At 37.5% G+C, this 15,070-nt stretch overlaps 1 protein-coding gene across 11 annotated transcripts in view; it reads left to right on the top strand.

Moving 5' to 3' along the window:
- Window positions 1-15,070, top strand: part of git1 (G protein-coupled receptor kinase interacting ArfGAP 1) — a 228,873-nt gene that overhangs the window by 202,750 nt on the left and 11,053 nt on the right. For 3 of the 11 annotated variants that reach the window (XM_072243748.1, XM_072243746.1, XM_072243745.1), the window contains 4 exons: window positions 172-324; window positions 6,057-6,275; window positions 7,379-7,489; window positions 12,510-12,586. In XM_072243748.1, coding sequence (XP_072099849.1) covers window positions 172-324; window positions 6,057-6,275; window positions 7,379-7,489; window positions 12,510-12,586 — 560 coding nt within the window. Of the gene's footprint in view, window positions 1-171; window positions 325-6,026; window positions 6,276-7,378; window positions 7,490-12,509; window positions 12,587-15,070 lie in introns of all 11 variants that reach the window. The other 8 variants (XM_072243744.1, XM_072243741.1, XM_072243740.1 and 5 more) reach the window with 6 other exon arrangements.

Below are 15,070 nucleotides of genomic sequence, written 5' to 3'. Positions count from 1 at the left end.
TGAAAATGAGCACAGGTGTAAGTGTTATGAACATGTGGTCTTTCTTTTGATCACTGTTAACATGATGCAAATGACAACTGCAGCTTTGGATTTGGTACTTTGGTTCATGACTTGGGTAAAACAGTTGTTCATGCTGTTCTACAAAAAGAAACATTTCCTTGTCATCTCTAGAGCATGGATTCATCTGACTTGTCAGATGGTCCAATAACACTGCAGGAGTACTTGGAGGTGAAGAAAGCTTTGGCTGCATCTGAGGCCAAGGTTCAACAACTAATGAAAGTAAATAACAACCTAAGTGAGGAACTGCGCAGACTTCAGCTGCAGGTAAGTGAATATTAATTAGGAATCTAGTAGCAGAAAGGTTGTATTTTAATTATTTTAAGAGTAAATGCGTCAAAAAAATTTAATGCCCAATAAATGGTAAATTTATGCGCTCAAAAGAACCTGTTTGATTTAATTGTTTCCGGATGTATTGAAGGGCAAGTTGTCACCTTTAATGAGTTGAGATCATTTGCCATCTCGATAAAAAGAATGATTTCAAAAGTAAATATTTCCTGTGTATGTCAGGTTGATGTAATTGATTCTTGTCTTCATCAATTAGACATATGGCATAAAAGCTAATAAGACTTTGTTTTGGAGCAGAGGTCTATTTCAATCTCCTTTGAGTGGATATATGTGTGTTGGTTTTCCATCCTATGTATGTAACTTGTCTACATTAAATATGATTGGGCTTCATATTTTATCCAACTGCTCCTGCTTGGCTGCTTCCTATAATTACAATACCCCTCCCTTGTTTTGTATCAGAGTTAATCTCCAGAACAGGTTGCTGTATGTCTTGTATTCATACAACCTACCTTTCTAGTTCTGATGCCTACTTTGGACAATACATTTGCACCTTAATGCTAATTGGTCCATAATCAGTCAAGGTAAAGTGTCCCAATATGTGCTGGATTTGTAAATAAAGGCCACACTTCAGTTGAAGAGAAGAAAGACTACACCAAGCTCCTTGAGCATGAACAAATAATGATTGGTTTATAAGCATTGCAAGCATTTAATTATTATTAACAGAAGAGATTCAGCAGGTTAGACAAAACGCTGGAGGAACTCAGCAGGTCAGGTAGCATTTATGAAGAGGAATAAACAGTTTCAGGCCAGGTCCCTTTATCTGAACTTGAAAGGAAGGGGGAAGAAGCCAGAATCAGAAGGTGTGGGAGAGGAACAAGTACAAGCTGGCAGGTGTTAGGTGAGACCAGGCGAAGGGAAAAGTACTGTACTGCTGCAAATAAAAACAAATTTTATGACATGTGAGTGATGATGAGCCTAATTCTGATGTGGGTCTTTATTGAGAGTGGGAAGGGGGCAGGGAGAGGGGAATCACGGTTGGGAAAAGGGTAAGAGAAAGGTGAGGGAGCAGGAAGCACCAGAGAGGCATTCTGTAATGATCAATAAACCAATTGTTTGGAATTAAATGACCTTGCCTGATGTCTCAGGGCTGGGTGTGTCTGCAGCCAGGCCACCCTCTGCCCCCGGCACTCCTCCTCTGCCACCTGTCTCACACTCCTCCCGTGGTGATCCACCCTCGCCATTCCCAACATCCTTTGCTCCTGCCAGATTTGCAAAACTCATTCTCTGCTCCACATTGACAAACATAGTTCTGTGCAAAAGTCTCAGGCACCCAGCTGTGTAAGTGCTTAAGACCTTCACACAGTAATTTAGGTGGTTGGAGGAGAGGGGAATGAAGTGAGATACTGGGGTGATTGGTGGAAAAGGTACAGGGCTGAAGAAGGTATCTGATAGGAGTGAAGAGTAGACCACCGTGAAAAGGGAAGGAGGAGGGGCACCAGAGGGAGGTGAGAAGAGAAGGGGTAAAAGGGGAGTGAAAATGGGGAATGGAAAAAAGAGAGAGAGAAGATAAAATTACCCAAATTAGAGAAATTGGTGTTCATGCCATCAGAAGATGGCTTTGTTTCTTTAATTCCTGTGATCTACTCAAATACTTACTAGAGTATCACCTTCCTGTTTGCTCCTGCTGCCTGCCCCCAAATCTATTCTTCTCTAATAGTGTGCACAGTCCCTGTCCCTGTATTAGCTAATGCCATCTGTTTAGGGTTTTGTTCTTCCATATGGATATGTCAGCTAATTACAGGTGAGCTTTTTAAATTTATCACTGCTGCATGCTGTTAAGCCTTGGGAAACACAAACTACCCTGCAGATGCTGGGGTCAGAGCAGCACTCACAACACACTGGAGGAACTCAGCAGGTCGGGCAGCATCCGTGGAAATGATCAGTCAACATTTCGAGCCAGACGTTGACTGATCGTTTCCACGGATGCTGCCCGACCTGCTGAGTTCCTCCAGCGTGTTGTGAGTGTAAGCCTGAGGAAATCTTCCCTTTGATGGTATTTGGTTCATTTTGCTTTACAACTTCTGCAGTGTTTGATCTTGATGTGCTTAATATGAAGCTGAAGAAGATATTACACAGACAATAAAGTTTAGCTTCATTGTTTTCTCAACCTTCCTTACCGTTATGAACATGCTTTACTCTAACCAAAGTCTGTGCTGTCACATCATTTTGGAAAATTGTTCTCTTTTTAAACTATAGCTTTTCACAATGCAAGAAAATTAATGGCTTAATGGCTTGATAGCTTAAGCTCCTGGGTTATGTCAGAGTATTAGTAGGAAACTTTAGCTACTTTCTTAATTAAATCCATTCTAGAAGCCAGGCCATTCCAAAACAAGTACACAAATTTTAAATCTTCACCACAGGTAAAGTTAATGAGGGAAATTTTCTTTTGCCTTTAAAGCTTTGCCATCAAGCGTAAAAGTAAGTGTTTCTGTAGCCTGTTAGTCACTGGAATATTGGCTCTGTACTGTTGTTAACTTGTTTTGCCTTGCTGCCAATTTTCCAACACAGCATGTCGGAATCAGGTTTAATATTGCTGACATATGTCATGAAATTTGTTTTATGGCAGCAGTACATTGCAATGCTTAAAAAATACTGTAAATGACAAAAGTGTGTGTGTGTATATATATATATATATATATATATACAGTTTATATTTTTTAATAAGTAGTGCAGAAAGATTGCAAAAATAGTGAGCCAGTGTTCATGGGTTAGTACATTGCCCATTCAGAAATCTGATGTTGGAGGGGAAGCTGTTACTAAAACATTGAATGTGTGTCTTCAGGTTCCTGTACCACCTCTTTAATGGTAGTAATAAGAAGAGAGCATGACCTTGGTGATGGGGGTCCTTGATGATGGATGCATTTGAGGCATTACCTTTTGAGGATATCAGAGATGCTGAGGAGGCTAGTATCCATGATGGAGCTGGCTGAGTTTGCAACGTTCTGCAGTTTTTTCTGATCCTATGGCCCTTCCATACCAGACAGTGATGCAACCAGTTAGAATATCTTGATTAGTAATTGGTCTTGCAGCTTGAAACTTAAAACCTGGGTGTGTCCTGCAGTTGACTTAAATTGAGAAGGAAATTCTGGAAACCCAATCCACAGAAATGATCCTTAGGGCAGCACCAGCATTGACAACTATGAAGGGCATGTAATCTATTTTCCCCACTTCTGGTTGAAGAAAGTTGGTGTCAAGGATGAACTTGTCTGATAACTCAGTTTTAGGTAATACACTAATTCTGAGCAGATGATCAACGTATGAACAATTTGTGTTGTTGATTAATTATTTGTTTAATAGCTATTGCTTCAATAATTACATTAAAATTGGAAATGTGTTAAAATCCTCCCCGCACTCATGTCAGCAAGAATCTAATTGCAGGATCTTATTATCACCTCCTGTTTACTACAAAGGATATCACCAGGTACACAAATGCCAGGTGGTGTACTTGGTCTTAAAGGACTGTCCTGTATTTTCTGTAAGGCAGTAAACCTGACAGCATTAATAAGCAGTTAATATCCATTAAGTATTGGGCAGTTATTTGTATTTTCAACAGGGATGTTGGTAGTTTTCAGTGTGCTAGAAGAAACAGTAATGCTAAGTGGAAACTGCCAGCTCACTGGATCTTTTGAGTATGTGCCAAACGAAGTCTTTTTATTTTAATGCTATTGCCCTACTATTTCCACCATATTGTGAAGAGCTTAAAGTGAGCTATAAAGCAGTTTGATGTATATACCCGTATTTTGGTCATGTTTATTTACCATATCTGCCACTTGAAAATAATAAACTGATAATTCCAGTCACTGTCTTTGAAATACATTTTTAAACATGACTTTTGTTTATAAACTTGTATGTTTGCCAAGAATTTTGTTGATAATTTTAAATTTTAGTTGAAAGATTTATTGCAATATTTGTATAATATCCATTTACACTCTGAAATAACTTGTATTTTTGTTTTGTTTTAATAGTAATTGTATAATGGGGCAGACTTTACAGTTCTTACTGTGTTTACTTGCAAATAAAGTGAGGGCTTTGGCAATTGGGTAGTGACAAGTTGTAAAGAAAGCCAGCATGGCGCTTCAGCAGCAAAAATCTGTTTGGATAACATTGGTTGTGGGGCCAAGAAGAGAATGAGTCCACAAAGGTTTTTTTTTTAAAAATCCCTCTGTTAGCCAGTTAAACCACAAATGAATGTTTCAGAAATGCATAAACTCTTCAACTTTTAGTCTTTAAAAATTCTAGAAGGTAGGTAAATAATCTAAAATAATTTTAAATATCATTTAAGAACACTCAATTTAAAATCTTTAATTCAACTTCACAACACTTGCCTCTGTCCCTCACATCCATTTCCCTCCAATTGTCGAACTATGCTTCATTAGTAGATTTCTCTCTAAGCACTGGGGACTTTGGCCACCAGGGCTTGTAAAGACAAAGCTCAGTTAGCAATTATCAGTGAATTGCATCATTTGGATTAATATTTGTGCAGATATCCTAAAGAAGTCAAATAGCTACTTTTGCTGACATTTTCATGCAAAGTCAGAACTGAGTGGTTAAACAGAAGTTTCTGGCAAAGAAGTAGATTGCTGTGGTACATGGACTTTCAGATATTCCTCATAATTAATGTTAATTCTGAAGAATTGGGTCAGATAACCTTCAGCTTTAACAAAAATTACAGAAGGCAAGAAATCTTGTACTGATTGTGCTAGTTTGCCCCTCTTTCTATTAGGCCATCCATCTTATTCAACCTCCTTATTTCCATCACCACGAACGTGTTCACTGATTTGAATATTTTCATTACTGGAGAGTCAGCAGAAAATGAGCAACTTGGAAATAAACAGGCACCATGAACATATAACCAGAGTGTGACTCCTCTTGTAACTTTATAAACAGATTTGAATATTAAGTCAATCAGATTTCAGTTCTGAGAATGTACTCCTCTCTTGTCCACACTGCCATGCCATTTTATAGTTGGTTTGTACATCCAAAATAATCATGGTAGAACAGAATAGAAAATAATTTCTTAAAAAGGTACATAAATGAGGTGAAAAGGGAGGATGTAAAATGCAGTGCACAAGAGTTGAGGACTTAATGTTAAATTGATAAGTTAACAGTTGTGCACCAGTGATCAGTGCCTGTGTATTGTATTTTGCTCAGTGACGTCTCTCAATACTGTTTTGAAATCAGCAAATGTTAAAAGTTGGCACTAATGACCAGTTTTATGTAATTTTTGTTTGCAGAGGTTGACTATCCTGATCAAATTGCCAATGAGAGAAATGGTGCCCAGATTTCTATGAGAATGTGAACTGACATTTTTGCTTTGCCCAATGCCTCAAATATTTTAGGCATCCCTAGCCTGTTTGGCTATTGGACTGGAAAAATGGCTATGAAATAGATTTTTGTACACAACCACACAAATAGTTAATAAGCTCTGATTTCTACCTGTGAGAATCCAAGTCTGAAATATAAAATAACATATAGTGGTCATGGCAAAAGTACTGAATCTTATTCCTCTGCATTTTTCTATATTACACATCACTGTCAAATTTTTAATAAAAATGTTTAAATTATGCAATTAATGAATGAAGGCGGGGCCTTAATAAATATTAAATTACTATTTTTTTAAGATGTTGTGGATCTCTTTCATTACATGTCAGATTAACAAACTGCAGACAGAGAATGCACAAATGAAGCAACAAACTCCTAGTCTGCATCCATCAGCAGCTGCCAGTGACCGCCAGGAGCTTGCCCCTCACACAAGTACAATTAGACGCGATCGGCAAGCTGTTTCCATGTATGAAACCAGATCTGGGCAGAAATCTTTTGGACAAACTACCGATGATATTGTCACAAGACTTCAGCCTTTGGACTGCAGTGTGAGTTAATGCTTGCAAAATAGATTTAATTTCACACGTAAAGCATATTGACCTTTACTAACTCATCAGTGCTTAATCTTTACCAACAAAGCTAAGAAATCTCTTTAGTTTATGGTAAAAACAGGAAGGCAGCTACTCCCTTGCCCTTTAAATCAATTTAACTGCAATATTTAAATGTCTCAACTAAATGACAGATTAACTGATAAAATTAAATTATTACTTCTGGTTGAGTTTAGCTGCTACTTCAAATTTAAAATGGCCTAATGCTAGGTTAACTGATTAAGATAGACGAATGTAATAAGATTCTAGCTAATCCTTGAATTGACTTTTTTCTGATTCACCTAGGTGAATAATAAATGTAAATTTGAGAAAGAGGCTTTATCCAGTTGCTTAACATAGGAATCTATACTGTTTCTATGCCATTTGGGAACTGGAATGAAATCCAATGGCATCTAACAGTAGATGTGAATGTTGGTCATTGGCAGTTCTGGTCCAGTCAGTGAGAGCGAAGAACAAAATTTGCGCTAAATCAGCTGGATACTGTAAGCACACAAATATTTGTAGTGGGTGGTGAGGTGGGTGGCAGGAAAAGTGTACAGTTGCATTATCTGCAAAAAAAAGGATTGTTTGAGTCCTGGTATTACGAATATAAACTATGCACTTAAGGTTCAGGGTGTGTACTAACATTTATTGTGTCAATTCATTTTTTTTGGGGGTGAAACTGATTTTTTTGCTGGTGATGCACAAAGCCTCCAAGAAAATTGAGGCCAGAGAACATTTAAATCATAGAGTGAATACTGTTTTGAGACCTTCAGTAAGGGATATTGCATTGATTCATTTTAAGGCTTTGCACTAACGTTGCTTCATTTGTGCTATGATGTTCTATTAATTCATTATGCATGTTGCATTAACAGAATTCACAATCTGCCAGTAGATCTTACGTGAGATAACTTTGTTTTGACACTCAGCATGAAATTGTTTAACCAATATGTTTCTACAAACCTGCAAATTGTCTGTAGCAAGTTATATGCATGGTTTATTTTTGAAAGTTCATTAATGTCTATGTGCATGCCATTGTTTACACTGTCCCTTCCATGTTACAGATTCGCAGGGGTGTCTCCGTGACCTCTGTACCCTTTCCCTTCTCTGCACAGCACTCCTGTTCACAGGACTGCGGCAGATCCGTGGTTAAGTACCATCTCAGTTGGGCTCAAGTAAGAAGGGACAGAAAGGATTCCAGCAAGTGTCCTGGGCTCATGTATCCATGCCTTTTGCATGGATTTGTTCCTTCTGCTGTATAACCTTGGCTTCTGTTTTCCTTTCAAAGATGGGAGGCTCTTTTTTTGGAATGCCTATGCCAAAAAAATTCTGATCATGTAATTCATTAAAAATTTACAAAAAATATAATTCCACATTCTAATCAAGTTTATTGCATAGTATGCTTCTATTTATTTATTTATTTATGGAGGTTCAGTGCGGAATAGGCCCTTCCAACCCTTCAAGCCAGCAACCTCCAGTATAACACTAGCCCATACCCCCTCTCTCCCTCGACGTTCCCTCCCAAATCACAGGCCAGTTTAGAACAAGGGTTCCCAACCTGGGGTCCACAGACCCCTTGCTTAATAGTAAAGGTCCATGGCATAAAAAAGGTTAGGAATTAGAATGATTTAGAATGGCCAATTAACCAGTAGGCCTTTGCATCAGTTTGACTTGTATTAGCTTCTTTACCAAGGACCCTATGGAAATTCACCATTTGCAGTCCTCTAGTGTAAATGCAATCTAATGTGTTACAGATATACATTTCATGTTGTCAAGTTGAAAGCATAATTTGTAACATTACAGCTGCAATGTTGAAAGACAATAATCCACTAATGGTAGACTTAAAAATAAAGCTTGATCACTTAAGTGAACACAGAGAAACTTTACACGTTGCATTTTCCAGTAAAATTGGTGCTGAAAATGATCTCCCAAACACTGCATTGTATACAGCATGCAAGGCCACATATAAAAAGAATCAAGAATGGATGTGTTTCTGTTCCCAAAAGCTGTTCTATGCACACCCAGCCTTATCAGACTAAGAAAACAATTTCTATTGCCTCTTACCCATAGTCTCACCAGAATTAGATAAGCTGCTCCAAGCAACAGCTAGATGTAGGTACAATTCTATAAATGCAACTTTGGAGCAAATCCCAGTTTAATTAAGCAGCCTTCCTAACTGTATTGACCTATGAGGGAAAGTGTCATAATTGTGTACAGTCAGGAAGGTATTGCCCAGTGAGACATTGGCATTGTCTTCTCTCAACTTCAATTGGTCCATCACTGAGCTGTTCTCACAACCTCTGGACTCACTTTCACGCACTTTGCAGCTCATTTTCTTGATATTTGTTGCTTATTTATTTATTTTTTTTATCTCGTTTTGTATTTGCAGTCTGTTGTTTTTGCATGTTGGTTTTTGTCCATCCTATTGGGGGCCGTCTTTCATTGATTCTGTTGTGTTTCTTGTGTTTACTGCGAATGCCTGCAAGAAAATGAATCCCAGGGTAACATATATGTACTTTCATAATCAATTTACTTTTGAGCTTTGATTTCAGACTGCAGTAAGTATAATGGTAACATATACTTACCATTAAGTAAGTATATTTCCTGCTGATTGCCAGCCTCTGTCTCTTTAACGAATATACCTCTATCATTGCACTTTAAACTGAGGGTAGCTCAACTACTGAAAGTACTTGCCTGTTGACCGCCCCCCTCCCCAATCTTTCTACCAGGAACAAGGCACAAGTCAGAAGTGTGATGAAATAGATCTCACTTTCCTCATGACTGCAGTTTCATTACTCAAGAAGCTAAATACCATCTGGGACAATGCAACCTGCTTAGACTGGTCTGTCACATCCAATCCAACCCTTCTTCTGAATCCTATATAGCTGCTGTGTGTACCATCTGCACTGCAGAAACTTCCTAAGGCTTCTTTGACCACACCACTGATGCCTGTCTCTACAGAAATGAGCTCAGAAGGATTGTAATCATAATATCAGATATAGAGGAACACACCACCAGACTATCCTAGCCATCAATTCCTACATTATTATAAAGGCAAATCTAATAACTTCCTAACTAGTATCGCAGGAAACGCAGTAGTTGAGAAGGTCGCTTACCATGCTGTTAAGGGCTTTAGAGATGGTCAGGAATTCATAGCTACATCTTGAATAAATTGAAGCCATCAATTTGCATGTTACATTACTTTATAACATGAAAATAATAGAATACAGAATCTACTTGAGAACTTTTATGAATAACTTTCAGAGCCAAATATGGAAGTTAAATTTTTTAAATATCCTTTTGCGTATTCCGTGTGTGAATTTTTTCTTTAGCTTCAGTTTAAAAAGTGAATTTGGTGGTCTCGTGTGAGAGTGATCTCGTGAAGATGAAATGAGAATTAGTTGCAACTGTGATGGAAAAAGGCTACGCAATGAAACATGGGTAAAGAATGTACCAAATTGAAATGTGTGTTTAGTTTACATTTTTAAGGCATTCCAAAAGATGAGCCCCTGTAACCGGGCTATAGCTACCAATGCTTCCTATGTAACTACTGCTTCCCTTTCTACAGTTTTAACATCCTTACTTTCTTAAATAGTACGAGGGCTTTCGATGGCTATCATTTGTCAAGCATGTCTTTTTGCCATTCAAGTATTCATTTTCTTGGGTTACCCTGATGATCATCCCTGTATGCCTATATTAGCTCTCTGAATGCTTCTTTTCTTCCATGTTAAACTATTGTGACACAGGTTTTGTAAATTTAAATAAAATTAGGCAATAAATTGTACTGTTTTAATGGCAAATATGGAAGTTATTAACCAGTGCACTATAAAACTTGCATACCTTTTTTTTATGGTCTTAATATACAAAATAGCGTTCGTGGGGCTGGTGATTAATGGTAATACTGCAAGGAAATCAACAGTAGTGCAAAATATTCAAAAATTTCATTGCACTTATTCACAAAAAAACAAATGTATTTTAATTCAAAAATGCTTTATTCTATGAGTGGAGATCAATTTTTGTTGCCTATTAAATTTGATCCTCAATTATTCAACTGATCTTAGCAGCCGTTACTGGCAATCATTTCCTCAGCTGCATGGATCCAACTTTAGATTTACAAAATCTGAGTCAAAATATTAGACTTTCTAAAAAGAGATTGCAGAATTGTTTGTGTCCTCAAAGTTAACCCTCTGAGAACTTCTTACAGGCTGAAATAAACAATTTTGTTTTAAATTAGTGTTTCATTGTATTTCCACTAAAACAAAATGCATCAGGATCTATGGCCATAAAGTCTTAACATTTTTACTAATTTTGTTAAACTGTAAGACAGAAGTTACTGTAGTCCTCAAAGGGTTAAATTAGGCTTTTTTTTTGTAATGGGAACTTTTTTTTCCTCATAAGAACATTGCTATCAAAGCTTCTGATATTGAATATGTAAAATTAAAGAACAATCCTTAACGTTTATAAAGCTGCATGAAGATGGTGTAGTGCAGATGATTCCAAGATCTTGCTGTTCAAGATAATTAGAGTTAATCCTTGCTAGGTAGTCTTGAATCAGATCTTTACTTTCTTTAACTTGAGAAGTACCTTGTCCTTTATTAAGTCTTGTTGTATGGAATTTAGAAAGGAGGATAATAAAGATGGGATCTATTCAGTTTCTTACATTTATTTATATCAAACCTGACAGCATTTCAAGAGTGAAGGTACTAATTTGTATGCTAATATATTTAGAGCACTAGATATATTCATAGACGCATAGTTATTACTTTAATGAGTCATACAATTTAAATGTAGTAATCTGAAAAAATATGCAACAAATTTACAATTATTTCAAGAACTTTTGAATCGTTGTAGGCAAGTTGCATTAAATATAATTAGGTTACTTTGGAGTATCTCTCAGAACCATTTAATTAAGCAATTTTAATTCAAAATCTCATTTGCTTTCAGACCATTAGTGAGATAGGCTCACTATTAATGTGGACTTTTAAACCAACAGCTTGGGAAGAGAAATCTAAGATTAATACCTTGGGAATGGTATCTGACAGTATCCAATGTCAATAAGATTTTGGGAAATGTACTTCATGGATTTTTAAAATTTTTATGTAACAATTGCAGCAGTTCATTATAAAACTGCAGTGGTGAGGATATTAAAAACTAGTACAGTTGAAAATTTTACTCTAGCATGCCAGGTTATGGTACCTTAATATGAAGTGCTTTTCCTTCAATTTGTTTGGAAAATTCAAAGATGAGGAAAAGGGAAATTTTCAAACCTCTATACCATCTGATATGCAGTATCAAAAAGATGCCTTTGAAACAGGAAAACAGTGATATATTGGAACCATCTGCCATTCTGTAAGTATTTTTTTAAAGAAAGCTTCAGAAGAATGCATGTGTTTTGTCTTTTTCTATTAAAACCATAACTGCTAATCCTTATGTAAACGAAAATAATAAAAATTGGAAAATATTCTTAAAATGTAAATCACAAGAAGATCTGACTTTAAACATTGAGATCCAGAACATTAGAAAGGCTAGAGTTGTGCATTTTAGAAAATTGTTGAAATGTTAATTCTGGGGCTTCACAAATATTCTAGGATATTTTTGCTAAGTGAGAACCATTGTAATGCAAACAACCTTTGAGTGTTATATTGAGGAATTTTGTGAAATCAAATTTGGTACAGATTTTCACAACAGAATTTGCAAACACTACAGTCAATTCTACACCTTTGTGGAATCTAATATTGGTAAAACAGCTGCCAGATTTGTTCCTCACAAATAACAATTTTAATCCCATTTGTAAAAATCATATTGAAAATGATCTCATTTGAAATTGTTAATTAATAATTCATAAGTGGTAAAAGAATCTGCAAAAGTTCAGTGCCCCAACTGCCACCCAGTTCACTTATCAGTTTTATGTTCAGGGCTTAAGTTGTTTGTGTTACTAATTAGACTAAATAACATTTTGATGCCTAATACTTATGGCCATAACACAGTATGGTTAAATACAAATTTCAGTTGCTGAACTTTTTTTTTGCATTATAATAACTGGAGCTGCTCTCTCTTGTGTGGATTTGAGATTCTCTTCCTAATAGTCTGCTTGCAATGTTCTTATAATTACTAATGAAAATTAGTTTGATTGTGCTATGTCTGCATCTTACAGCTGTATTGTGCTTATGTTTTATCCTTTTTTTTCGATCTTAGGTGTCCAAACTAGACAAACGTGGCAGCGGAACAGACAGTGATTATGACAATACCCAGGCCATTGAACTGCCACCAGGGTGAGAAGAGTTCGATGTTGATTATGGCACTCTGTCGCATGAACCTGTTTAGTGGTACTCACCAGAGGAACTTTTCGACAAGATGTTACTCTCTAGCTTTTGCAATATTATTTCCATCCCACCCACAAGCTATCTCTGCAAATACTGTTACTTGCATAATTGCAAGCATGCCATTATAATTTCTGTATAATAGCAGCCAGCCCACCTCTCCCGGAAGTTCTGGGAGTCTCCCGCATATTGATAGCAGCTCCCTGATGCCCAGAAATTATATACAATATCCCAGAAATTGTTTTTTTGAGAGCGAGCGAGAAAGAGAGAGCGTGAGAGAGCCATGGCAGAGTGTCCCAAAAAAAAACGTATGTCACCCCAGACTACAGTAAGTTGTACCCCTGCCTAATAGGGATAAAAAATAATGACAGTGTTGCTCGCTGCACTGTTTGCAACAATGACTTTTCTATTGCCCATGGTGGGTTAAGACTGTAAAAGACGTTGAGGTGAGTTTAACAGATGGCATTCGTTCATTAGCATAGCTAACATTATTTAAACTAGCTGGCTAGCTGCTGAGGAGCTACTCTATTGCAGACATCGCACCTTTTCCAGAAGTTCCGGGAGTCTCCAGCAAGTTGGTGGTGCTACCTCCCTGAAATGAGTTTTTTCAGAGTGGGATGTCTGTAATAGGAATGTGTGGTTAGTCTTTCCACTTTAAGACGTTAAAGTGGATGATGCATGCAATAAGTTTTAGGTCAGTTATTTACAATGGAACATCATGAAGAATACAAAGAAGGCCACCAGTACTGAGGTTTGGAGTCCAATTCTGCAACATGATATCCATTGTGGAAGGATAACCAGATGCTCAGTTTCTGTAAGGTTGCTAGAGCTGTATACATAAATGCAGGAAATTCTGCAGATGCTGGATATCCAAAGCAACACACGCAAGATGCATTTCTGAGCTAATCAAAAGGAGATAATGTTGATGAATATTTCCAAAGAATTGCAATTTTTAAGCAAATATTAAGGCAATTGACACTATATAAACAAGAGATATTCTGCAGATGCTGGAAATCCAGAGCAGCAGACAAAATGCTGGAGGAATTCAGCAGATCAGGAGGCAACCACGGAAATAAATAAGCAGGATTGGAAAGGAAGGGGGAAGATGCCAGAATAAAAAGATGGGAGGGTTGATGGGGAAGGGTGGTAGCTGGGTGATAGGTGAAGCCAGGTGGCTAGGAAACGTAAAAGGAATCTGATAGGAGAGGAGGAAGGAACCTAGGAGGAGATGATAGGCAGGTGAAAAGAAGTAGAAGGCTAGAGTGGGGAATAAAAGAAGAATGGAGGGGGGAAATTTAACCGGAAGGCAAAATTGATATTCATGCCATCAGGTTGGAGGAATACAAGGTTTTGCTCTTCCACCCTGATGGTGGCCTAATCATGGCACAAGAGGAACCAGTGGACTCACATGTCAGAACGGGAATAAAAATCTGAATTAATGCTTGGCCACCATTGGCTTTTAGCAGATGGAGTGGTGGTGTTCAAAGAAGTCCTATTTATGACGGATCTCACCATTGTAGAAGAAGCCGTATCAGATGTACCAGAATCAATAGATGTCCCCATCAGGTTCATAGGTAAAGTGTTGCTTCATCAGGAAGGACTGTTTGGGGCCCTGAATGGAGGTTAGGGCGAAGGTGAATGGGCAGGTGTGGCACTTGGTATATATTTTGTTTTTAGGACATGGAGCTTGCCAATCGCTTTTAACTTCGCAGCTTTCTACACTGTTTCTGAAGGTAGTGCCTCATGCAAAAGCTTTATTCAAAACTAGAAGGGTACCTGACTGCACTCATTGTTCGTACACAAGCCCAGTCACACAGAGGAGGAATAGATTACATTGTAATTGCATGAGTATACATTGATTCACACAAGAAACTGAAACTGGCATTTTTACCAAGATTACTCTGTAACTTTCTCAAAACATGAGTACACCAAGGACTGGAGCTTTTCTGTCCCAGGCCATCATAGTTGCTCAAGGAGCCTACTAGAAAAGACAGCATGCTCCTGGTGATGTGACCAGCAAGCTCACCAACCTGCCAGTCATCAACACATCTAGGCTATATCTTGTTATTCCATGGATTCTTCATATTTCTTGCATGTTGACATCATTGCCTCTAAACTAATCATACACTCGTGTTGCAAACTTCATTCATCAATTCCATTACACAGTTACTGCTGCTTTGATACTGACCTGCAAGGTCCCATGGTAAACAACTTTCAGAGTGTAAAGTAATTATTTTCTGGAAATTGTAGCACCTTCCAGTTTGTGACTGGTGAAGGGAGATGTAAAATTAATCACTCCACAGCTTTAAAGATTTCTGAAAGTTGAAATGAGGTATTAGGGGTAATGTCATTGTAGGCACAACCTGTGTTACATGGTACATATTTAACATTTTGAGTTTCAAGTGATCCAGCGCTACTTGTGGTGTGATCTGAATC

The sequence above is a fragment of the Mobula birostris genome, chromosome 25 (assembly GCF_030028105.1).
Source record: "Mobula birostris isolate sMobBir1 chromosome 25, sMobBir1.hap1, whole genome shotgun sequence".
Lineage (NCBI taxonomy): Eukaryota > Metazoa > Chordata > Chondrichthyes > Myliobatiformes > Myliobatidae > Mobula > Mobula birostris.
This window is presented reverse-complemented; position numbering and strand designations above follow the sequence as displayed.